Source organism: Terrapene carolina, unplaced genomic scaffold (genome assembly GCF_002925995.2).
Source record: "Terrapene carolina triunguis isolate 2854851 unplaced genomic scaffold, T_m_triunguis-2.0 Scaffold58, whole genome shotgun sequence".
Lineage (NCBI taxonomy): Eukaryota > Metazoa > Chordata > Testudines > Emydidae > Terrapene > Terrapene triunguis.
In genome coordinates, this window is record NW_020664409.1 from 58325673 (window position 1) to 58352937 (window position 27265).

The following is a 27265-nucleotide window of genomic DNA, read 5'->3' on the forward strand; positions in this document are numbered from 1 at the left end:
AAGCACATGTTTGGAGCCAAGTAGCGCTTGCAATTTAGGGTTCTTGGTTTAAATCGAATTTGAGATCACAAACGACATTAATGAAGGAGTGTGCCTTTAAAACACATCATGGTAATACAGCAGTCTAAACAACAAAACCACCAGAAAGAATTCAGCTGAGCTTGTGGTCGTCATTTCTCCTGAGAAATTGAGGAACACAACTGAATAATGCCTCATACATACAGAGGGTCAGGGAACTCAGGTTATTTTAAAGCTGCCTCCTCTATCAGGGCTGGCTGGCTGGCTAGTGGATTTCAGCTTCCAGTTCTGCCAAAACCACTCAGACTTAATACTCCCAAACGCTAACAAATCTGCAGGAGGTTTGCTTCTCATACTTTGAAAAAGCAAATTACAGAAATCCATCTGGTTACAACCCCCATGCATGAGCCAGAGCACGTTGTACAATGCTAGTTGTAAGGAAAATTCATTTCACTTTTTGGATTTCAACAGCACCAATTAATACACATGTATTTCATGAGACCGAGAAAGTTCCTTCTTGAGCACCCTCGGCTTGTATAAGTAATGGACTAAAGCAGTAATAACTTCCAAAGAGAAGACGGCCTCAGGGGTTAGTATAGTATTGAATTAGCCTTTCCCCTTTGGAGACACAATTTCAAATCCTATTTAAGTGCCAAAAATGAATGTGAATTTGCTGATCCAAGTTGTGTGCTAATCACCCTTTGCACACATCAGGAAACCACCACAGCGCTGCTCTGGACAGGCTCAGAAAAAGCCATGCTATTGCAGCTAACAAATACGGGGTAGGAGTGATTCGTGCATTCAGTAACCCACACGTTGCTTGCCTCAGGCAATTTCAACTCTCTTCTACTTCAACGGACCCCAAGTTCCTTGCTTTTATGAGGACTAAATTCAGTCACAAGTTTAAACAAAAGAAGAGCCAGTGCACTCTGATTCCCATTCTCATGGGCTATTCTATATTGTTCTTCTCTAGCACCCACTGAGCAGAGAAGCAGCTGCTGCCCATCTAGTTTACACTTCTACAGCCAAGGTATTTTATCAAGGCATGGTTGCTGTTCTATATAGCTTCTTATCTGGGTAGCATAGACAAGTGAGCATCTTTTTTCTTGAGATAGCAAAAAAATGAGAGGTGTTACCTCCTTCTGAACCTATGGCAAAAATAATCAAATATTTACGTCTCAGAGAATTGTTTACTAGTTCACAAATCAATTTTATTAATTTAAAACACAAAGTTAATGAAGAAAAGTTCTGTACACAATTGTGGACACAACACACTTTTTTGTACAATAAGGCCAAGATAAACTGTTTTTTTTCAGTCTGCAAAATGACTACAAAAATTGAAAAGACAAAAAACTGTCACTCTCTACTTTGCTTGAAGCAAAGAAAAAAAAATCTAATTATAGCCCCAATCCTAAAAGAACTACACACCATGTGCTTAAACTTTATGCACTGTGAGTAATTCCCTCAACTTTGTTAGAACTACTCACACGAATGTGTAAAATGAAGCACATGTGTAAGTCTTAGCAAGATGGGGGCCTCAGTTGAGAATTAAGCAATTTGGAAAATCCACAAATGATTAACTAGCAGCAATATGAATCCTCCAACCCAGGAGGGTGTTGCTTTGCAGGTAGCTGTTTAAAAGGCTGGTGTTGTTTTTTGGGGGGTGGGGTGGGAGGGAAGAACAGAAAGGGGGGAGTAAATTTTGAAGAATGAACCAACAAAGCCGAGGTTTCTTTTTAATGAAAAGACAGAAATCAGGGAAATGGAACTAGTACAAGTCAGGCCAAGATGTCAGACTCAGTTTAACTGACATTGCTCCTGGCCTGTAAGATTTAGAAAAGTCACAACTCATAGATCAGACACAATTTACGTTGATCATAGAAATTAATAGAGACTATGGAAATTTTACATCCTTGGTTGGTGACCACTATTTCATTGTGTCCATTGCCGGCAATGGATGTTACATACTAGGAAAATCTGACTCCCGGTGGAAGAGAATTAAAAAAAAAATTAAGTGTGTACACTGCATATAATTATGTTTTGCTCAGTTTCTCCAAAATACTCTTTTCTAACTTATGTAAATCAAAGCACATGCTGTAATTTTTGATTTTCTGACATGAAAACTTTGATTTGTTCGTCTCCAACTCAAATACCACTGTACAATGTATTTTCTATTCTCGAACTTCTTTTTATGGGAGGAGTCTGTTGATTCATTATTCAATTCTTTAAGGAGATTTAATACATTAGCATTAAAACAGAAAATGAAAGACAGTAAGGAACTCCTCTTCAATTAAGTTGTGTAGCACTGTGTACGTGTTTAATGGGGACACCTGGCAACCATCATTTTATAGTCAGAATAGCTGAGGGGGAAAAAGAGAAATAAGCTGAAAAAGAACAACAACAAATTCCTTATTGACACTTGACATCCATGCTTTTGGTCTTGACAAATTTATCTAAAAAATCCATTATCTACATATTTATACCCAACACTCTGATAAGGCACTGCACAATAGCTGTGTACACATTGCCTCAGACTTCACCAACAAGGCATTACTACCTCTCAATAGCATTTACTTAAACAATATGTAAAAGAATCATCCATTATTACAAATTTACACAAAAAATTCTTCCTGTACATGATTGTCTCAGTGATGTACCTATTTGTTTAAATTAGACATACTTTAAACTACTTTGCAATGTGCTAAAATCAAAAGTGTTTGCTGTATCATGAGACAAAGGCTTATAAATAGCCTTTAATCTTATCATACATATCCTCAGTTATATGATGTCAAAACACAGTCTGTTCATAAATAAGTAAAGATGTACAGAGTACCCTGGGTATGAGAAACCAAAAAAGTAAACCTTCTTTACAAGAAAATTACTCCACTGGTATTTTGAAAAATTCAGTCTTCATTGTGCAATCAAGTTTGCTGTGTTGAAGAAGCTGTGTGTGTCACATTGAAGATTCTAAAAACTACAAAGCATTTGCAGGTCCTTTCTTTCTTCACAGGTATGAACCTTTTTTTTTTTTTGTATCAAATGTGGTAAAACACGCTGTTAAAACATTCTCATGGCTTGTTTTCATTGGATTCGCAATACTAGAGTCAACAGCTGTTCTGAAGAAAAAGGCATGCTCCTCCATTTACTGAAAGGGCAAAGGTTAAGACCAATTGCAGCTGTACATCAACATGTTGAAATCACAAAATTCTGTAGTCCAATGCTGACACAAGACACAGGCATACTGTCCATGGGCATAAGGGAGGTTCTGGAGTTTCAAAGTGCTGCTAAGCTGCTACAAGTATTCCAGTTCCAAGGCATGATGAAGGGCCATAAGGTCAGAGTGGCTTGAGATCCTCCAAAATGGCATGGCATGCTATGAACAGAAGAAACACAATGTCAAAAAACGGAGCATTCTGGTCTGCAGGCCCACCCCATTGTCTTTTGCAAGAATAAGGTAACGCTGCAAGAAAACAGCAATACTTCAGCTGCTCTCTAACTGTGCATGACTCAAGATGAGCTATAATAATTCATAACCTCTCTTCTCATCAATATTTCTCAGTGCTTCTAACTTGAATTCTCAGTAATATCAAATCTATTAATTTTAAATCACATTAGTAGGCCTTATTTAAAGAGTAATTTTTTTAAATTTCTTTTTCTAACAAAAGGGATTAGGTAAATTTCTCTATTACAAAATATATTTCTATAGAAACAAGGAAAACATTCTAACCTGCCCATGAAATATATGGATATACCAAAAAACGATGAAACTTGTTGACAAAAAAAAAAAATGAAGATAAACTTGTTCACTGTCAAAACATGTTTAGTCTTTGAGAAACTATTACTGGCAGGTGAGTTAAAGAACTCATTGGCAGTGATTCAGAATACATCAATATGCTATTCAAATCACGCAGAAGGTAATTTTTTCCTGGTGGTTTGTATTATGGTGGTTATTGTTTGCACTGACCTTAAAACAGCTTTTCCATATGGGAAAATTTTAAAATGAATGTTTAATTTTTTCCCCATTAGCTGAAAAAAAAAATCTAGGTCTAAATCTTGAACATATTTGCAAGACACCTGAATAAACTAAAGACATGAATACCAGGGGGACAAACGCAGATTACATCATCCATGAAGGGTAAAAATCTGATTGTGAAAACTCACTATCCTTAAACTGCAAAGCAGGCACTACAGTGTCAGCAAGAAGTTTTTCATAAATAAAAGAAAGATAATTATCTCCTCTGTCAGAGAAAATATTCCATTAATCCCATAGGAAAATAGTTTCAATGCAACAAATAATCTCAAGGCTACAATTAACATGTTTAATATTTCATTGGTTCAACTCACACCCAGCTGATTTGAGCACACACACTGAGAACAATGTAGGCATTACAATGGCTTCTGGGATTCTGTGGCACTTTAAGAACAGTTTCTGGGGCATGCAACTTTATTCTTCTTCAAATCCCTCCTCAAAAGTTCATGGGTGAAATCCTGGTCCTAATGAAGTCAATGGCAAAACCAGGATTTTACCCATAGTTATCCTTACAATGCATCTTCTCTCTGGCTTTCATTCTGGCCACTTCTCCTAATTTACAAGATGTCTAGTTATACATCAGTCTTGAAACCTTAGAGATCCCTTACACTCTCTCTAGTCCCTTGTTTATTGTAAACCATTAATATGTTACTCTATGCAAGTTAGATGGTAAGATCCTTAACATGGGTCCATAATTTGTTCTTTGTCTGGAGAGTTTTGTGTAAACCACTGAGTAAGCAATGAATAACTGTGGAAGAATTTCGTTGCAAGCCTGGCAATAACATCATGGTGATCTGTGTTGGACTGAAAAAAATAAGACTGGAAAAATAAGGAGCTTAAGATAGGTAGGCGTGTAAATCTCTTTGAAAATAAATGGGAGTGCCAAATTTACATTGGCTCCTTTGAAAATCCCAGCCTCAAGAAACAACTCATATTGCCTGTTGAGGAGACTGAAAACAAGCAACCATTGCCCCACTATCCAGTGAAATACCATGCTGCAGCAGGACCTTGTTGGAGAGTGTTAATTAACTGGCAAAGGAACATCAGGGAGCCCTGGGGTAGCTGAAGACTGAGAAATGAGTGTAGGGCAAAAGTAGGGAGCCAACACAGGCAGCCAGCTGCCACAGAATGTTGTAATACAGAGCAGGTGAGCTTTATAAGAAGAAAAACAAAATCTTTGAAGAAGCCCTGATGGAAAGGCAGAGGGGAACGCTATCTTTTTCAGATTGTCACAAAGCCTTGAAAAAGAGCTAACTGCACTTCAACCTGAAGAGCAACGAATGAGCCATGAGCTAGTGATTTGCAGAGGCACTAGGGTACTTTAAGGTATTTTGGGAGCAGAATTCCAGAGAAGCGTGGCAAAGCTCAAGTATATGCTTTCATCCAAATCCCTCCTAATGACACAAAATGAGTCAACAGTAAGGTTCGGGGGAAAAAGTTGCTAATTATTCAATCTGGGCTTCCCAATGTATCTTGGCTTCTCTGTGTCTATTTTACTTAGACAGCAAGATCTTTGTAGCAGGAACTATCAACACCGTATGTCTTGCACGATACCAAACACATTGTTGGTGCCAAACAATGCCCAAGGCAGAAGTGTTTATGTTCACATCAGGTTTATGCTGTTCTTGTTGAGCTGGCTGCATTTTCACTCATTTGTTTTTGCACCTCGCCTGAGCTGCTGCAGTTCTCCTCCCTGGTCCCCATCTGGCTCTTCTTCCAGAAGTGCTCCCTGTCTGGTCCTATTGGGATCCAGGAAGTAGCTCCCTGTCTGGTGCTAGGCACCACTTCTCCTCCTTCTCTGATTGGCCAGCCAGGAACCTCAGTCCCCTGCTTCTCTTTTTGAATCATGCATGCCACCAGGTCTCCCCACTGAATTATGCCAGGGAAAGATGAGCAAACAATGTACAGCAGACGGAGCATGGTGACTGACATGGTAGAAAACATCTTGCTATTTACTAAGAAGTCAAGTTTACAAAGAGAAATGAATGAATGTCACAGGCAGGATTATAGTCAGGTGTTCCTGGCTCTTAGCTCCATGGTCAGCCTCCTAGATCATACTGCCTCCCAAGTAATACCCCCTACTGTCATGCTGGGTACTCATCAGATATGTGGAGCAGCTAAAGAATTTGTGTCAAACTATTTAATAAATTAAGTATCAGAGGGGTAGCCGTGTTAGTCTGAATCTGTAAAAAGCAACAGAGGGTCCTGTGGCACCTTTAAGACTAACAGAAGTATTGGAGCATAAGCTTTCGTGGGTGAATGCCCACTTCATCAGACACAAGACACTTGCAAGACACTTCACCCATGAAAGCTTATGCTCCAATACTTCTGTTAGTCTTAAAGGTGCCACAGGATCCTCTGTTGCTTTTTAATAAATTAAGTCACTATTACTCCTTTGTACTTGTGACGGGGTGTATAAACCCCACACTAGGGCTGAAGTGGTTAAAGAACGACTCTAGACCCAGACGATTCCACCCTGCCACACCTGCAAAGCATGCTCCAGATGGAGGTGGAGCTTAAAAGGAAGCCAGACAGCTCAGAAGCTTGGACCACAGAGTGGGATGTTGGAGGTGGCCCAGGGAGGACAGCCGTAAAATGATCTTGGGGTGTCTAGTCTTTGCTAACCCACACAGGGCCCTGGACAAGTGCCCAGGGGAGTGGGAGGGCCTAGGCTCCCCCTACTAACCCTGTTCTACATTAAAAAAGAACCACCCTCCTGCCCCCAATCACTAGGCACACCTCCATGAAGCTCCAACAATCTCAGTACTGTCCATGTGCAGTATAGGTTATGGATTATTCTCTGTAGTCTGGGGTGCGATTCAGGACCAAAATCTCTAGGGGGCTATTTCTGGGCTACTGACTGGTCTTGGAAAAATCATTTAAATTCTCTTTGCCTTAGTTTCCCTATTTGTAAAGCAGGGATAATTCTACTTATGTCTCTGACAGGAGTATTGTGAGGATTAATTATGCTTGAAAGGGCCTATGAAAAAGAGTTATGTAAATGCTAGGCATTATAATTATGTTCAAGCCTTCTGTATGTAGGCCAAAAGGGCCCCTGGTTTACATTGCCAACAATGGAAACATGCCAAGAATGCTATAGCTGCAAGCACATGTCAATTTACAGTGGAATTTTGTTAACAGGCCTGACCTGGCAAGATCAGATCATTATGAGTTTCACTCAATGGTATACATTTTATACTGCATCTGTGTGTGTGTGTGTGTGTGTGTGTGTGTGTGTGTGAGAGTGTGAGTGTGTGTGTGTGTGTGTGTGTGTGTGTGTGTGTGAGAGAGAGAGAAATCTTGCCGTGGTCCAAAAATACAAAAAAAGAATGATTTTCACCTTAAATAAGGTAACATAAGTTATTGTAGAAATCTATCTATGCACCTTCATCTTTTGGTAGTATATACCCTACAAGCCAAACATGCATAATAATAATCTACCACAGAGAACACTCCCAGATTAGCAAACCTCTATAAAACACTAGAAAATGGGCAGATAATGACAAATCCAACTTGCTGAAAATAGTAACACAGCTCTGGGACCCAGCCTCAAAGCATTTGCTTTTTTCATTGGATAACCTGGAAGGAAGGGCTTTCATTGGTTTATTTTCATAGGTATTTGACAGACATTGCCTTTAAAAAGTAAGCTTTTGCTAGCAGTTACTACACAGTGGAATCTGATACCCTTCAGGTATTTTCTATTCTAAGCATATTGAGAAATGGTAATACCTCACACTGTTGGATGGCAAATGCAAATGCTATGCCTAATGGCAGTGAGTGTAACTGGACTGCATTAATATCTAATAAAAAAGTGGAATACAGTAAATATAATTATTGACTAGCGTAACGTAAAGATTATGGAGCAAATTATCAAGCAATCAATTTGCAGACACCTAAAAGATAACAAGGTGATAAGTAACAGTCAGCATGGATTTGTCAAGAACAAATAATGTCAAACAAACCTAATAGCTTTCTTTGACAGGGTAACAAGCCTTGTGGATGGGGGGAAGCAGTAGATGTGGTATAGCTTGACGTTAGTAAGGCTTTTGATACTGTCTCACATGACCTTCTCATAAAACAAACTAGGTAAATACAACTGGAGCTACTATAAGGTGGGTTCATAATTGGTTGGAAAACCATTTCCGGAGAGTAATCATCAGTGGTTCACAGTCAAGCTGGAAGAGCATATTCAGTGGGGTCCTGCAGATCATAGAATCATAGAATATCAGGGCTGGAAGGGACCTCAGGAGGTCATCTAGTCCAACCCCCTGCTCAAAGCAGGACCAATTTCCAACTAAATCATCCCAGCCAGGGCTTTGTCAAGCCGGGCCTTAAAAACCTCCAAGGAAGGAGATTCCACCACCTCCCTAGGTAAAGCATTCCAGTGCTTCACCACCCTCCTAGTGAAATAGTGTTTCCTAATATCCAACCTAGACCTCCCCCACTGCAACTTGAGACCATTGCTCCTTGTTCTGTCATCTGCCACCACTGACAACAGCCAAGCTCCATCCTCTTTGGAACCCCCCCTCAGGTAGTTGAAAGCAGCTATCAAATCCCCCCTCATTCTTCTCTTCTGGAGACTAAACAATCCCAGTTCCCTCAGCCTCTCCTCATAAGTCATGTGCTCCAGACCCCTGATCATTTTTGTTGCCCTCCGCTGGACTCTTTCCAATATTTCCACATCCTTCTTGTAGTGTGGGGCCCAAAACTGGACACAGTACTCCAGATGAGGCCTCACCAATGTCGAATAAAGGGGAACGATCACGTTCTTCGATCTGCTGGCAATGCCCCTACTTATACAGCCCAAAATGCCATTAGCCTTCTTGGCAACAAGAGCACACTGGTCCCGGGTCCAGTTCTGTACAATATCTTCATCAACGATTTAGATAATAGCAGAGAGAGTACACTTATAAAGTCTGTGGACGATGCCAAGATGAGAGGGGTTGCAACTGCTATGGAGGACGAGATTGAAATTCAAAATGATCTGGACAAACTGGAGAAAAAGTCTTAAGTAAATTGGAAGAAATTCAATAAGGACAAACGATTGCTAAAAGGATGAGTGTGAAAATGTTTTCTCCTTAACTCTGAGGATAGGACAAGAAGCAATGGACTTAAATTGCAGCAAGGGCGCTTTAGGTTGGACATTAGGAAATACTTCTTAACTGTCAGGGTAGTTAAGCATTGGAATAAATTGCCTAGGGAGGTTGTGGAATTTCTGTACTTGGAGATTTTTAAGAGCAGCTTAGGCAAACACCTGTCAGGAATGGTCTAGATAATATTTAGTCCAGCCCTGAGTGCAGGACACTGGACTAGAAGACCTCTCGAGGTCCCTTCCAGTCTGACAATTCTATGATTCTATGTACCTACCTCTATTAGGGTATGTCTACACTACGAGGGTAATTCGATTTTACTTAAATCGAATATGTGGAATCGATATTGCAAAGTCGAACGTGTGTGTCCACACTAAGGACACACTAAGGACAGTAATTCGACTTTGTGAGTCCACACTAACGGGGCGAGCGTCGATATTGGAAGCGGTGCACTGTGGGCAGCTATCCCACAGTTCCCGCAGTCCCCGCTGCCCATCGGAATTCTGGGTCGAGCCGCCAATGCCTTCTGGGTAAAAAAAATTTGTCGTCATCCGTCCGTCACTAACGCCCTCCCTCCCTCCATGAAAGCGCCGGCGGGAAATCAGTTCGCGCACTTTTCTGGTCAGTGACAGCGCGGACGCCACAGCACTGCGATCATGGATCACGCTGCGACCATCGCTGCACTTGTGGCCGTTCTCAACACCTCGCAGCTTATCATACACCTTTCCCTGAGGCAGATGCAGAGAAATCGGGCGAGGAGGCTACGGCACCGCCGTGAGAGCCTGAAGTCGGAGAGTGGCACAGAGCTGTCAGAAACCACGAGCCCCAGCGCCCAGGACATGACGTTGGCAATGGGGCATGTGGATTTAGTTGAACGGCGATTCTGGGCCCGGGAAACAAGCACGGACTGGTGGGACCGTATAGTGCTTCAGGTCTGGGATGAATCCCAGTGGCTGCGAAACTTTCGCATGCGGAAGGGGACTTTCCTCGAACTTTGTGAGTTGCTGTCCCCTGCCCTGAAGCGCAAGGACACCCGCATGCGAGCAGCCCTCACTGTCCAGAAGCGAGTGGCCATAGCCCTCTGGAAGCTTGCAACGCCGGACAGCTACCGGTCAGTCGCGAACCACTTTGGTGTGGGCAAATCTACCGTGGGGGTTGTTGTCATGCAAGTAGCCAAGGCAATCGTCAAGGTACTGCTCCCAAAGGTAGTGACCCTGGGAAACGCGCAGGTCATCATAGATGGCTTTGCCGCGATGGGATTCCCAAACTGCGGTGGGGCTATAGATGGGACTCACATCCCTATCCTGGGACCGGACCACCAGGCCAGCCAGTACATCAATAGAAAGGGCTACTTTTCAATGGTGCTGCAAGCACTGGTGGACCATCGGGGACGGTTTACAAACATCTACGTCGGATGGCCGGGCAAGGTTCATGACGCTCGCGTGTTCAGGAACTCTGGTCTGTTTAGACGGCTGCAGGAAGGTATTTACTTCCCAGACCACAAAATAACTCTTGGGGATGTGGAGATGCCTACAGTCATCCTCGGGGACCCAGCCTACCCGCTAATGCCCTGGCTCATGAAGCCCTATACTGGCGCCCTGGACACAGAAAAAGAACTGTTCAACTACCGGCTGAGCAAGTGCAGAATGGTGGTGGAGTGTGCTTTTGGCCGTCTCAAAGGGAGATGGAGAAGCTTACTCACTCGCTGTGATCTCAGTGAAACCAATATCCCCATCGTTATTGCAGCTTGCTGTGTGCTCCACAATCTGTGTGAGAGCAAGGGGGAGACCTTTATGGCGGGGTGGGAGCTAGAGGCAAATAGCCTGGCTGCTGATTACGTCCAGCCAGACAGCCGGGCCATTAGAAGATCCCAGCGGGACGCCCTGTGCATCCGGGAGGCTTTGAAAGCTAGGTTCCTGAGTGAGCAGGGCAACCAGTGACTTTTCAGTTTGTGGACAGAAAAGCTGAACCTGCCCCCGTTTCTTTACCCAGTCCATTTTGACTATCCTCTCCAGTTACATACAACCTTCACCCCCTTCCCCTTCCCAAAAAATAAAATCATTTCGATTTTTTAATGAACACCGTTGTCTGTATTGCTGTTTTCGCGGGAATATTTTAAACCGGGGACGCAGACTGTGGCGGGGGGCGGGTTTAGTGTTCTGATGCAAATGATACTTCTAAACTCCCGGAATGACAGGCTCCGCACTGGTGGACTGGTTATTTCAATGGAGCCTGCCAGCACTCCTGGGGGGGACTGTGTGTATGTGTCGGCTATGTGACTTTCTGGCAGGGGGGGTAGGGTTACAGATCCCCTGCTGCGTGGATCTGTGAGCCAGGATAAGGACCGCTGCATAAGATCTGTAACTGCCCTCCCCCGCCACAAAGTCACAGAGCAACCCCCCCCCCCAAAACATGAAAAGCACCTCCCAGACTGACCAGGGTAACCAGTGACTGCACTGTGTATGTGTCCTGATGCTGGACCTGACACCGCCTCTGTACCCTGCTAAAGGTGACTGTCCTGTCCAATTACCAAGCCCCTTCCCCCCCTCCAGACAGACTCTCCCTCAAAAGAACCTGACTGAAACAGTAATGAACAGAAACAAACATTTTATTGCGAACCAGACATGAAACGTGGGGGGTGAAACTTGGACGGGGGCTTGTGTGAGGTGGGTAGGAAAGGACTTATGAAATTTTGGGGAATGTCAGCCTTCTACTGCTAGAGCAGTCTGCAGGGGTTGATTGAAAGTTTTAACGGCCCTTGCCGCCCCTCCTTCTTTGGACTTTGGGTGAGGGTGGTGTGGGACTTGGTGGCGGGTGAGGGCGGTTACAGATAGACTGCAGCGGGGCTCTGTCCTCCTGCCTCCGGTCTTGCAGAACATCCACAAGGCGCCGGAGCGTGTCCGTTTGCTCCCTCATTAGTCCAAGCAGCTTTTCAGTAGCCTGTTGGTCCTCCTGACGCCACCTCTCCTCCCGTTCCATGACTGCTCGGTGCATTTGTGACAAGTTCTCCCTCCACTGTGTCTGCTGGGCTGCCTGGGCTCGGGAGCAGCCCATTAGTTCTGTGAACATGTCTTCACGCGTCTTCTTCTTCCTCCGCCTAATCTGCGCTAGCCTCTGGGAGTGTGCTGACAGGCTGGGTTGGGAGACAGTCGCAGATGTGTCTGTGTGAATTTTAAAAAGGGAGTGAATTCCTGAGACAGATAAATGAAATTGTATACAAAGAACCTAGTCTTTCTCTGTGAACAAGACCATGCACTGAACCTCTCACATGCGCACTCAGGACAAGGTCGAATTTTCGGCCGTCGCCTTCAGTGCCTGTGGACTTGCGGAGGTCTTGGAGTGTTCAGAGAACTGTGGCTGGAGACCTGAACTTCTGGAGCGGGCAATAATGGTAAGCCGCAGACTTGTGGCTGCTTAAAACTCCAGCAGTAGCACTGGCCTCCTTTCACATTGAAAGCAATGCCAGTCTCTGCTGCCAGCAATCAGGACAGCATCAACTCTGCCCCTGTCCCACCCCCTCGCGGCTGTCCCAGGGAAAGATCCCTGTATGCTGCCCCTCTCCCTCCACCGCGTGGCTGTAAAGCAGTCCCAATACTAACAGTCCCCTCCCTAATTCAAAGCAGGGCGTCATGAGCGACATCACCCTCCTGAGGATCCCGGACACCCAGAGAGAACGCATGCTGCGGGAAAGCATGCAGAAACCGGGGCCGTATGCCGCCATGCTATGTCGGGCCATGATCCCCGAGTACCTGATTGTGGCATGGAGGGGACATGTCTGCTACCACGGAGGGCCCACTAAGATCGCCCTACCCCGGAACCTGATCAACAGGCTTGAGCTCTACCTCCACGAGACCTACGAGGAGTTCTCCTACGAGGATTTCTCGTCGATCCCCGGCCACATTGACCGGATTTTCGCGTAGGTGCACTGGGACTTTGGAGTGGAGCGTCTTGGGCCTGGGAATCATGTAGTAACGGACATTGTGAAATTTTTTTAAAATACTTGGGACTAAATTGAGAAGAGCCTAAGACAGAGAAATCATGCAAAACCCATTTGTTACCTTTGTAAATATTCCTGTTTTGTACCTGATTATTTTTTTACTAGTTTACAGCACTTTTATAAATATACATTGTTAATAGTATAAATATTACCGTTCTGTTTTAAATAAATGTTTACATGTTTACAGCACTTACTGCTTGATCCGTCCCCTGATTCTGTGTCCGGGGTAAGGGATGGGGACGGTTGGTAGGGGATCTCGGTAAGGGTGATGAAGAGCTCCTGGCTGTCGGGGAAATCAGCGGTGCCAGCGCTGTCGACTGCCTCGTCCTCCTCATCTCCTTCTTCATCTTCCCCGTCCGCTGTCATGTCCGACATGATCCCATCCTCGGAGTCCACGGTCAGGGGTGGGGTAGTGGTGGCGGCCGCTCCCAGGATGGAATGCAGTGCCTCGTAGAAACGGGATGTGTGGGGCTGGGATCCGGAGCGTCCGTTAGCCTCTTTTGTTTTTTGGTAGCCTTGTCTCAGCTCCTTGATTTTCACGCGGCACTGCGTTGCATCCCGGCTGTAGCCTCTCTCTGCCATGGCTTTGGAGATCTTCTCGTAGATCTTAGCATTCCTTCTTTTGGAGCGCAGCTCTGAAAGCACGGACTCATCGCCCCACACTGCGATGAGATCCAAGACTTCCCGATCAGTCCATGCTGGGGCCCTCTTTCTATTGGATTGCACGGCCATCTCTGCTGGAGAGCTCTGCATAGTTGCCACTGCTGCTGAGCTCCCCTCGATGTCCAAAGAGGAACTGAGATTCAAACTGCCCAGACAGGAAAATGAAAATGAATTCAAATTTTCCCGGGGGTGTGGCTGGTCAGAGCATCCGAGCTCGGACTGCTGTCCAGAGCGTCAACAGAGTGGTGCACTGTGGGATAGCTCCCGGAGCTATTACCGTCGATTTCCATCCACACCTAGCCTAATTCGATATGGCCATGTCGAATTTAGCGCTACTCCTCTCGTTGGGGAGGATTACAGAAATCGATTTAAAGAGAGCTTTATGTCGAACTAAATGGCTTCCTGGTGTGGACGGGTGCAGGGTTAATTCGATATAACGGCGCTAAAGTCGACATAAAAGCCTAGTGTAGACCAGGCCTTATTATTTTAGTGGTCAAAATGAGATTTCCATAATATTTGTAAGTCTGAACATTTTGCCTATTAAAACTATATATTATGCAATAGAGCTGCTTGTAATTTTTTCAAAGCTTTTGAAATTAAAAAAATGGTAGCCTGATAATTATTTGCTGAAGAAAATCATTTTTTTCAAAATGTTTCAATTTTGTGATGAACCTTTGAAACAAAAAATGTTGACAAAATTTTCAAAAATTTTCATTTTGACATTCTGAGTAAAATCCAATTCACTTTTTATGTAGGAAATATTAAAAAGGGGGGAATTTTCCTTTTTGAAACAAGAAATAAACTCAATTTTTTCTATCAAGTACAAACAAAAAAAAAGTAACAATTTTGAACAAAGTGAAAAATCTTGTTATTTCAAATATTTTTGCAAAACACCATTTTTCGACTGCATAGCACTGAAGGGCAAATTGTAAATGACATCTCTGTTTCCTGAAAGAAGTATTTGCTCATGACAAAGAAATTTATACCTGGGATTTTGTAGGGAATATGAATAAAAAGCCCACACATTTGTGCCTTCAGTCATGCCACCTTGTGCTGTGGTTCAGTTAGACCTCACTCGGCAGATTAGGGACTGGTCAATACCTAGTAGAGACTCTTCCTTAGATGCTGGAAGAAGTGATATAGCACTTGAATAAGTACTTAGCTAAGATCCCTGCACTGTGCTAAGATATACTGTGCTATTGTAGGTGCCAGTTTTCTGACAAATTATAGGACCTAAATCTTCTTCACTTCCTGACCTGAAATAAAAATGTGTAGCGTGCTCTGAGTTATTACATAGTGGCTATGTTGAATACCTATCATTATAGTATATGATGAATCACAAATATTAATGAATTTATTCTCACATCTCCCCTGTGAGGTGGAGAAGCATTATTGCCATTTTACAGATAGAGAACTGACTGAGGAACAGAGATATTAAGTGACTTCTCCAAGGTCTCTCAGGAAATCTGTGGAAGAACAGGGAATTGAACCCAGATATCCTGAATTCAAGTCTAATGCCTTATCCATATGGCATTCTTCCTTCCCCTGATTGCTATATGCACTTAGTGAAAATCTTTTTGAGGGATCCTTTGGGCTGAAAGACTAAGTTTTCTACCTTCAATAAGAATATTTTGCAAATTTGCTTCCAAATGTATAATGTATAACCTAAAGAACAGTGCCTGTGGTACCAAAAATGGAGTTTTGGTGATAGTGGCTGTGACAAGACAGCAGGTTTTCTTGCAAAAAAGCCTACCAGTGTCACCTTATTTTGGTATCTACTATGTGACTCTAGCAGCCTTCAGATGTAGGAAGACAGCAACCTTCATGTGGCATGACCTTGAACTCTAAAATCCTAACTACATCAAGTGTTCTGTGAATTGATCCAGAGAACGCTCCACAATTTACTATTGCTCCTTGGTCTGTACTATAAATGTGAAGGCCTGAGTATTTCAACTGTCTTATAAAAATGAGTTTTCAGGAAATAATGGTTTAGGGAAAGGTGACAATACCATGACTTATCCAGTGCTAAGTGAAATATAAGAGGGTGCAGTGTCCTTAGTGTATCACACTTATTTTCATCAATCAAAAGGAAAAGTGAAAAAATGTGGATTGTGAAAATCTTTTTAAAAAGAACTGTATTTATTGACTCAGCTTTATAATAATTACAAGAATTTATTTTAGATCCATCACCTGTACTGAACTAGCATTTTCAGCAAATAAAGGACTTGTAGGCAGGGGTGCTGGAACAATTTGTATAGTTGGGGTGCTGAGAGCCATTGAACCAAACTGTAAATCCTGTATATGATGGAAACCACTTCAAGCCAGGGGGTCGGCAGCGCCTGTAGTTCCAGCCAGCACCTATGTTTGTAGGAACATTTTACCACCCTTCTACGATGAAGCAACAGGTCTGTTTGTTAGTGAAGTGGTTTTTAATACAGACCCTCATTTTCTCACTCACTAATCTGGAAGTTCATCACTGTTCAGTACTAGAACAGAAAATAAAAATCTGTGAAGTACATAGGTTGGCTACTTTAATAAATTATAGAGGTCTCTGTGAATAAAACAATATTGTTCATTATACAGCACCACTGGAGTGCTAAATGCTTTACAAACAAGGAAAAAGAAAAGAACCCTGGTCTATAGAAAGTTTATATTTATTATTGAGCAGTACTATGTAGGGGCCTTCAATCATGGGCCAAGGCATGGAATGCTACCTGACAATGGGATAATAAAAAGACAGTCCCTGCCCTGAGAAACTCACAAACACACAGAGTATTGGTGGGAAGGTAGGATGGAATGCAGTAAAAAGTTAAGTGGAGGAGCAGGGTACTCTAATAGGTGTCTTCATAGTTACACCATTTTTGTCAAGTTTTTATTTATATCATTATAAACCTTCTACCATTTTGTTGGCGCTTCTCTGTGTGGAAGGTTAAGTGTTTTTATAGTATAATAGAGTTTTATCTCCCCTTATTTAAGCATAATACATCTGAATACAAATATGTACTCAAATGTTTAGTGCTTCTAGTATTGCTAAAATGTGCTGATTTACATAATTCTTCAGAGCTGAACAGTTTTTCACTGTGTTTATCATTCATATATCTAATCATTTTTGGTCAAATTGTGGTCTAGTTAGCACAGTGGCTCTGGGGCATAATGGAGTGCAAGGCACCCACCTCATCTACTTGTCCTGGTTACCCACAACATGGATAGACTTTGTGGAGCCACTGTGCTCCCAATTTACACAGGCAGGCTGAACAGGTGGCACCTTAGCTCTGCCCCCACAACGTGGCAGCCATCTTAGTTGTGCCAATGCACCAGGGAGTGTACATTGGACCAGGTGAAGTTTACCCCCTTCCCAGAGCAGCAGGGAATCTGGCAGAGAGATTGTAACTTGGAGTCACAATCTCACTCTGGAGCAAAGAATGTAGATCCTCAACCTCCGACATTCTCCAAATCTGAACATTCCTTCCAGCAACAAAGAACACATGGAACAAATGCTCCGAGGGAACTTTCTCTACTACCTGTTCATTTAACAAATGGAAAGGCTTTCTTAGTTAGGCCTTCCTGCACGGTGTTTCCAGTTAAAAACTGCTGAATTAGGTGTTACTGAAAGAAGTACTTTTGTCACTGTTACATGGAATACTATTTCGCTGAGCAATAGAAAGGAACAAAGACAATAGCTTTTCCTGATCTTAAATGTAGCTGTTAAAATGTAATCATTTACAGCAGAACACTTCTCTGCAAAGATTAAAGGCATTTCTGAAGGGAGAAAGGAGGAATTTGTTCACTTTAGTGTGCCAAAGGGACACATGAAACTGACAAGTTCGCAAAGTGATGTAACAAGATGGGAAACTACACAGAAAGTTTCAGAGGGATGTAAGTTGGTATTTCATGTTGCAAAACCATTTAGTGTCACATCTTGTAAAATTGCCATGTGGCGTAATTAGTTTCATCTCTCCATTCAGAAAGCTTTGAAAAATGGTTACTAGAAAGATATAGTATCGCCACTGGGATTTTCATCTTAAATTGGGAAAGAGAGTGCGTATGGAAAGGCAATTTACAAGAAAAATGAGGCAAGATAGGCTTCTTTGCTCCCATTTTTTCTTCTCTTTGTACTTGCTAGGATAATGTTCTATGGTTTCAGTCAAAGACCTCAGACCAGGCCCTCTCCCCCTGCACTCTGTTAGATTGACATATTCAGTAGTAACGCCTAGCAGTAAGACGTAAAGTACTGCTTTTTGAGATGCCCACTCCACATTGCAAGAGAAGAGACAGTGATATTTCCCCTTCCTAATGGAGGAAGGAAAAAACATGTAATCAGACTCAACTGCATCTTCTGCCAGAGCTAAAGCAACAGGGATTAGAATAGTAAGAAATAACCAATATTTGGCCGAAAATGCAGGCTCCCAATTTATGTACAGGCTGACACACGCTGAGGTCAACATTAATGTATGTGTTCCATTTCTCAGATACTCTTTCAAGGTGTAAAATTCACAAAACAATGCAATGTATATGAACAACACAAATTGTAATAGCTGTGCTTAAGTTTATTATATTTCATGGCATTAGGGGATGCCATTTAGAAAAGTGGAATTATCAGTTTTAGTCAAACCAGAATCCATACTTAACATCTTTCATACAGATATATTAGATACACATAGCTATCCTAATGCATCTTTTGGAGGACAGCAATATCCAAGACCCAACTAGAATAGATCTGAGATCAGAATCAACCCCCAATGCATACAATCCCAGGTGTGAGAAAACGCACATCTTTACTTTCAAACATTTGAAATAAAACTGCACTGAAAAAGAATTACTACCTTTTTTGCTCCTTGTTCTTCTTCCACGCCATCACCTATAACAACATACACTACTTTTCTTCCAAATCTTTGAATTATTCGCTCAAAACAACTTTCTTTTCCTGAAAAATAAATTTAAACTATTAAGGATGAGATGGACATGACAAGTAACAGAGGGGTAGCCGTGTTAGTCTGAATCTGTAAAAAGCAACAGAGGGTCCCGTGGCACCTTTAAGACTAACGGAAGTATTGGGGCATAAGCTTTCGTGGGTGAATGTCCACTTCAGCATGCGTCTGATGAAGTAGGCATTCACCCACGAAAGCTTATGCTCCAATACTTCTGTTAGTCTTAAAGGTGCCACAGGACCCTCTGTTGCTTTTTATGGACATGACAGCTGGTGAGAGAACATAATGAAACCACATTCATTAAGCACCCATCCAAGATATCCCCAAGCGCTTGCAATGTAATATTACCCTCACTGAGAGATTACGGAGCAGAATCTCTCCTGCATCAATTCTGTGCTCAGCATAGGTGTGAGAGCAGAGTGTCGGAGACACGGCTCCTGACACCAGTTAGAGCTGCTGACAGTCAGCTGTAAGATCTACTTAGGGTCTTTTAACAGAGCATATATTTGTGGAGAATAGACATAGCAAAGCAGAAGTCTGCCCCACCACCTGCCCACTCCCTATGGCAAGCAGGCGCAAGCCCCACACCATGACACATTCATGACTGCAGAGAGTTCCCTTCTGAAAGGGGAATTTTGCACTGTTTTTCTGTAGCCAGCCTCCTGAATAATGCTTTGGACTTAAATGCCCATAAGTCATACATCTGTAAAGACAAGGGACCTGATCCTCCACTGGATTTCATTGGATTGCTTTCAACTTTGTACATGAAATTCTCAGCCACCTTTAATTAAAAGAGAGCATCTCCCTCAGGAGACAACCTTTTTTGTTTATCCACTGAGTGGTTACTTAATATAAGCACAACTCCTTACTTCAGTGGGATTTCTGCAAAGGCTTATGCTAATGAATCCCAATCCAAGACTGGGTCCAACGTTAGTGAACAGGAAACTCTGCACTCTTCATAGTTCTGTGCATTGTCTTAAGTTTGGTACTGGAAATCCAGACAGAGTACATTGTGATGTCATTAGTCAAGATTGCCTAAGTGCTTTCATTGTAAAAGATCATTTTAGTTCTTCACAATTTAGGTTTAATTTTACAATTTTTTCCCACCTACAATATGTCTAAAGCATAGATTAGTGTTTTCGAAACAAGTGAATTTTGGTATATTAAAATATGTTTTTACTAAGGATTTGTATTTCAAGTATTCAAATTGGAAGAATTCATTATTGTCAGTGTTCCACAAACAAGACAATAACTTTGGGTACCCAGGAAATAGGATTTCATCTTTTCTGGGATTGCTTTCAACTTTGTACATGAAATTTTTAGCCACCTTTAATAAAAAAAAATCCATTCCCAACCACATTTTGGTGGTCCTTGAATGGTTGCTTAATACGAGTTTCACTGTATTACTGATGCCTGTTCTCAGATTATAACAAAAAAGTGCTCATGTAACTGACCATTTAGGGCTAATCTGAACTAGTAACATGGATGTCCCAGCCAAGTGAAAAAACTACAATGCATCTTACTATCTGGTACCATGCAGTGGTGGTATAAATGTGTTGGTCCCAGAATATTAGAGACAAAGTGGGTGAGGTAATATCTTTTATTGGACCAACTTCTGTTGGCAACAAAGAAGTTTTCGTGTTTACACAGAGCTTCTCTTCAGTCTGTGAAGCATACTCAAGAGTGTCACAGCTAAATACAAGGTGGAACAGATTGTCTAGCATAAGTAGTTAACACATATTTCAAGAGCCCATTTAAGGTGAAGTGGCCTCCAGTCACAAGGAGGAAAGGAAGTGTGTGTGGGGGAGGAAGACAGCTGTGGGAATTGTTAGTGGGTCATGGGTGGTGGGTATAATAGACCAGAGGAGGCTAAGCCTCCCCTAAACCAAGCCCTGGCTCCACCAAGCCAGTGGGAGGTGAGAGCTCAGCTGTGGCTGGAGGGCTCTGGTGGATGGTAGGTGCGGGGCCGGGGGCGGAAGGGGGGGGGGGGCATGGCGAGCCGCCCGGGGGGGGGGGGGGGGGGGGGTTCAAGTGCTGCCTATGTAGTGGGTTATAGATTGCTGTAATAAGCCATAGATCCAGTGTGTCTATTCAGTCAATGATTTTGTGTGTCTAGCAAAGTTATGAATTTAAACTCCCAGGCTAGTCTTCTGAAAGTTTTGTGCACATTTCTTTTGAGAATGAGGACTGATAGGTCAGATATATAGAGTGATTGCTCTGTGAAAAGTGTTCACCCACAGGTGATGTGGTGTTTTTGTCTTTTATCATTTTCCTGCATGAGTTCATTCAAGAGCGTAGTGATTGTTATTGTTATTGGGGCATTTAGTGCACTGGATGAGATACACCGTATGCTGTGATATGCATAGGACCCAAAGATATTGAGAGGTGTGTTATGGAGGATGTTGTTCATTGTCGCTGTGGAGATATGTCTCCAGGTTTTGCATCTGTTGTTCTGGCAGGGTCTGGTCCTGCTTTGGGCCGATGTGTCCTGGTTCTGTGGGGAGCTTGCTTCTGATAATGAACTTGGAGAGGTTGGGAGGTAGTTTGGAGGCCAGAAGAATGGGTTCAGGAAATATTTCTTCCAGGATGGAATCCCCATTGAGTATGGGTTGTACTTGTTTGATGATACCTCAAATGGGTTCCCAGTATGGGATGGTAGGTGACAACTAGCTACCTTTCCTCCCACTCCTTTCTCTTCCCCTTATGATTGGAGAGGTGTCAATAGGCCACTTCACCTTGAATGGTCCCTTGAATATGTGTTAACTACTTATGCTAAACACTCTGTTCCACCTTGTATTTAGCTGACACTCTGTTTCCCAGGCCTGAAGAAAAGCTCTGTGTAAGCTCAAAAGCTTGTCTCTCTTATGAAAATAAGTTGGTCCAATAAAAGATATTAACTCACCCACCTTGTCTCTCAAATATCTGGTACTATGTACTTCTAGTTTACCAAAATGATATTTCTCCTGTATTTCACTGAGAAACAGAAATCTGCATAGACTTTGGCACAAATTTATTAATTTCAGTTTGAATAAACTTAAAATAATTAAATTCTGGAGGCAAACATTTTAGCTTCTGGTAAATTCTTTTGTCAATGGATTCTGATGAGGACACGGAGCCCTGGAATTTCACCATATAAATTTTTTAGTTTTCTCTAGATTTAGACGGAATGCTTTACACTTATGACTGAACTTTTGAATTTCTATTTTAGAAGATAGCCCTGAAAGGTTACAGTTAATAGCATCTTGTCTGATTTACATGTGGATGCAGGGAAAAAAACAGTACAGTGAATCTCTATGAACTAAAACATGAATTCATTTTGGACACATTGAGGCTTAAAATCAAACATACAGAATAGTGACTTTCCTGCCCCAAACTATTATGTAGTGTTGCAATGAGCTGTTAAAAAGCTATTGTATTTCATCGCAGGAGTGGCTGCATTTCAGTTGTGGATGATGCAGTGCATTTTAGTGGTTATATAGCAGCTTATGGTTCCAGTTCAGCAAAGGGTCTACCAAGCTTGCTGGATCAGGGCCTAAATTTGTAAAATCATAGAATCATAGAACTGGAAGGGACCTCGAGAGGTCATCTAGTCCAGTCCCCTGCACTCAAGGCAGGACTAAGTATTATCTAGACCATCCCTGAAAGGTGTTTATCCAACCAGCTCTTAAAAATCCCCAATGATGGAGATTCCACAACCTCCCTAGGCAATTTATTCCAGTGCTTAACCACCCTGACAGTTAGGTGCTGTAGGATCACTCAGTCTGAATGGTGTTTTACTGTAAGGTACGTTATTTATCATTAGTCCCTAGATGCTACAGTGATATGAATACGCAGATACATATGGTTTTTCATTTAAAACTATAGCCTCAAATATTTCATCATGTTGTAAAAAAACCTCACCTATTTTAGTTGCACTGTAAATATTTTCTATTGGAAATACAACCCCTAATCCATACAACAAGACTTTTGCCAGAGCGGGAATAAGCTGAGTAGTTGTTACTAGAATATTCACACAGTTTGTCCTGCAAGAAAACAAAAACAGACACCCTTAAATATGCATGTAAATATATTAAAACTAAAAAAAAAGGGGAAAATTAACCATCCTCCATTCTCCCCCAACAAAACCTCACCACCATAGTCTCAAAGTACTTTAGAAAGGGAGGGAATCATAAGAAAAATTTACTCACCTCGTGCTGTAACAATGGTTCGTCAAGATGTGTCTCCCTATGGGCGGCTCCACTGTAGGTGTGCTTGCGTCCTTATACTGCTGATCAGAGAACTTTGGTAGCAGTGTCCATTATGCCCCATCATGAGGCTGTCTCTCCTCGTGCCCCGCCACGAGGCTAGCCAGCATGTGCAGGCTAACCCCGCTCAGTACCTTCTCTACCGCTGAGTCATTGGCAAGAACTCCAAAGTAGAGGGGAGGCGGGTGGGTTGTGGAGCACCCATGGGGGATACATCTTGAAGAGTCATCGTTATTGCACAAGGTGAGTAACTTCTTCTTCGAGTAGTGTCCCTATGGGTGCTCCACTTTAGGTGACTTCCAAGCAGTGTCCCTTCTGGAGGGCTGGGGCTTCAGAGTTGGGTCAGTTACAGATGACAATACTGTGGAGCCAAAGATGGCATCGAAGGCAGGTCCCCAGTAATCGCATGGTATTCCGCGAAGGTGTGGACTGACGCCCAACATCAATGCTCTACAGATTTCTGAGATAGGGACATTCTTGAAAAGGCAACAGATGAGAACGACCTTGTGGAGTGCATACGAATAGTATCTGGAGGAGTCATGTTATGAATCTGATAACATTGTCTAATGCAGCCCGAGACCAATTAGAGAGTCTCTGGGTTGATATTGCTGAGCCCTTGGATCTTTTCACAACAGAGAGGAACAGCTTCGGGGACTTCCTGAAAGACTTTGTCCTATCCAGATAGAAGGCTAGTGTGTGTAATATAGTCTCCCTGCTGTCATGGTGAGGCTTGGGGTAAAAAGTCGGAAGGTGAATCACTAGGTTTATATGGAACAGGGCGGTTACCTTAGGGATGAATTTTTGGTGCGGCATGAGCGTAACCTTGTCCTGAAAGAATACCATGGAGGGTGATGTGCCATCAGAGCTGCTATTTCTCCTATCCTCCTAGCTGAGGTGATTACTAGCAGGAAGGCCCTTTTCTTCGACAGGTATGTAAGCGAAAAGGTGGCCCTGGGTTCAAAGGGCGGACTAGTTAGGCCTTTCAACACCAGGTTTAGGTCCCATGTAGGTGTGGGGTGTTGGGATTGTGGAGAAAGGTTTACTATACCCCGGCGGAATTGTTTAGAGGTTGGGTGTGATAGCATTATGTACCTTTCTACTTGTTGGTGGAAGAGAGAGTCCCAATTTTTTTTTTTTAGAGTCAGTATATAATCTAAGATCTTTGGAAAGGTTGAGGATGTCAAGGAGATTTGTTGGGAATTGCACCAAATCCGAAACCTGAACCACTTCTGCAGGTAAGTACGGCATGTTGAGGACTTTCTATTGTGTAGAAATACCTCTTGTACCTCCTTTGAGCAGGAGTTCTCTAAGCATTGGAACCATGAAGGAGCCAAGCCTTGAGGTGAAGAATGCCCAGGTTGGGATGCAGAGTGTGTCTTCTGTTCTGCGAGAGGAAGTTTGGAGTGGATTGGAGAAAGATCGGTGGGCACGTTGCCAGTTGTGACAAGTAAGGTTACCAAGTCTGTCTCGGCCAAGTGGGATCCATCAATACGACGTATGGTCCTTCCCTTTTTATTTTCAACAGGACTTTCGACAGTAGTGGGAATAGAGGAAAGGCATAAAGAAGGTCCCTGTCCCATGGAAGAAGGAGAGCATCACCTAGGGAGTGCTGTCCTATCCCTGCTCTGGAGCAGCAGTATGGACATTTCTTGTTCAAGTGAGCAGCGACCAGATCTATGGTCAGTGTCCACCAGCATCTGAATAGGTCGTAAAGTTTATTTCCATTCATGGGTTTATTTCCATTCATGCTTGTGAGGGAACTTGCAACTTAGGATGTCTGCTATAGAGTTTTGTGTGCCCAGAAGGTAATCTGCTGATAGCGTAATGTCGTGGGAGATGCACCAGTTAGTTCCATAGCTTTATTGCTTCTGAGCAGAGGGAGGGCGACCTGGCTCCTCTTTGTCAATTTATGTAATACATGCATGCTATGTTGTCTGTTAGGACTTTGGTGTGTGATCAGTGGGAGGAAATGGGTTCAGGAGTTCCTGAACGCCCTGAGCTTGAGGAGTTTGATGTACAAGGATATCTCCATGGATGACCACTTGCTTTGTGTTGTAAGGCCATTTAGATGTGCGCCCCATCCTATAAGGGATGTGTCGGTGGTGAGAAGCAACAATGGGGAAATTTTCACAAAAGGAATCCCTTTGCAAACATCTGCTGGGTCCTTCCACCAATCCAGGGATATATTGACTTTGGCAGGCAGTGACAGAGGTTTGTCTAGTCTGTCTTTGTTTGGTCTATACACCAAGCTGAACCACACCTGGAGACATCACATGTGAAACCTGGCATGTGGCACTACCCACCCATGTGGGTGTACCCACAGCCATACACCCAAAGAGTTAGAGGCAATGTCTGGCTGATATTTGAGGACTGTTTTGTTCAGTTTCTATGACTGTGGCCAAAGAGAGGAACCATGTTGAGGCAGGAGCGCTCTAGCTTAAAATGAGTCAAGGTTAGCCTCTATGAATTCCAGGCACTACACTGGAGTGAGGGTTAATTTCTTGGTATTCATCTGTAGGCCCAGTGCCATAAACAAGGCTATTGCAGTTTCGGTAACCTGCAAAGGAGCGGACTCTGAGGAGACAATCATTCAGATGGGGTAGATCATGATCCCCTGGAAGCATAGGTGAGTGGCTGCTACTGAGAGAACCTTGGAAAACATTCTCTGGGCTAATGAAAGCCCGAAAGGGAGTACTCTGTACTGGTAGTGGTCTTGTCCTAGGGTAAATCAGACAAACCGTTTGAGGGATGATAGGATTGAGATATGAAAATAGGCATCCTGAAGGTTGAAGGCTGAAAACCAGTCTCTCCATTCCATGCTGAAATGATCGTTGCTAGTGTGACTATCTTGAATTTCTGAGTTTTCACAAATTTGTTGAGCGCTCAAGGTCGAGTATGGGTCTCCAACCTCCCTTCCTCTTGGGTATTAAGAAATAGCGATAACAACAGACTTTACCTCACACTGTTGGCTATGGCTCCTAGCTGGAGGAGATGATCTATTTCTTGTTGTAGTAAACTCTCATGAGAAGGGTCCATGAAGCGGGATGGGGAAAGTTGTTGTGAATAGGGAAGGGAGATAAAATGAATGGAAAACCCATTGCGAATAATTTCCAAGACCCATTGGTCTGATTTTATGCATTCCCATGTGTTGCAGAACGTAGCAAGACGGTAGCCAAATGGATAGAACAGCTTGATCAGATGTAGCGGTTGAGGGGAGTGGCCTGTCGACACCTTGACCAACATGTCAAAATTGGTGTTTGGAGGTGGATGAGTGCAATGTGGAAAGCTGTGGGCCTGATGGTTTATGCTTGGGGAACCTAGATTTCTTCCTCTGATGTTTGTAAAAGCGCTGAGTTGAGTATCGAGAGGTGTGTGATCTGTGTTGGGACTGAGGACTAAATTTTATCTTTTGTCCTGGTGTGTAAATTCCTAATGAGCAGAGATTGGCCCTGGAATCTTTCAGGGTATGGAGAGAGGTGTCCATTTTCTCTTCAAAGAGCTAGATGCCTTCAAAGGGAAGGTCTTCAACAGTCGATTGCACCTCTTTAGGGAAGCTGGCATGTAATATTTTTTTATCAGCCTGCTTACAAGTAGATATCACTGATGCTGGGGTCTGCCATATGGTTTTTGCAAAGTCCTGCCGAGCCTCCTTGATGGGGAAGGCTATTTTAGAGACCGAGGAACAATGTAATATGTCAAGGAGTTTGTGATGGGTGTCCTTGACTTCCTCCAACTCTTTTTCCCACGCACTGGAAAAGCCGGAAATCATCAGCTAAGCACAGTGGCAGGGGCATGAAAGCTTAAACTGGGGCGGAGGAGGAGATGTTAGTCCTTGGAGTCACCTCTTCCTCAATTCCACTCTCCTGCTCTCAGCAATCTCCTCTGGGAGTTCTGAGGTTCTAAATGCCATAGCCGAGGGGGAATGTCACAAGCAAGGCTGGGAGCTCGAGACGTGTGGGGGCAATAAGCAGCCCAGGGATCCCAGTACAGCCATTGGGGCTGTATACTCGGGGAGCCTCTTGGTAGTGGGCACAATAGGGAGCATGGGAGTAGTGGGAAATGGTCTCCTCTGGCTCACTGACTCCTCACTCAAAAGTGGGGGTGCATGGCGGGGTACTGGAGAAGACTTCCACACTAGGGGGAGACACTGTGCCGAGGTCCCGGTGCCAAGAATAGGAGAGTCCGGTATGCTAGATACCCAGAGGTCTCTTGAGTGCTGAAATGCCAGCGGAGCCGACCGACCCAGTGCTGTTGGTGGTATAGAGGGTGTTGGGGATCTTGCCCATATAGATCGA

At 43.3% G+C, this 27265-nt stretch overlaps 1 protein-coding gene across 13 annotated transcripts in view; it reads right to left on the reverse strand.

Annotated features, from left to right (window-relative positions):
* Positions 1–1217: 1217 nt before the first annotated feature.
* EYA1 (EYA transcriptional coactivator and phosphatase 1) overlaps positions 1218–27265 on the reverse strand; it is a 253329-nt gene continuing 227281 nt past the window's right edge. For all 13 annotated transcript variants that reach the window (XM_026662552.2, XM_026662509.2, XM_026662565.2 and 10 more), the window contains 3 exons: positions 22627–22748; positions 18622–18722; positions 1218–3391 (listed from right to left, as the gene is read on the reverse strand). In XM_026662552.2, coding sequence (XP_026518337.1) covers positions 3311–3391; positions 18622–18722; positions 22627–22748 — 304 coding nt within the window. In that variant the 3' untranslated portion in view covers positions 1218–3310. The remainder of the gene's footprint in view (positions 3392–18621; positions 18723–22626; positions 22749–27265) is intronic.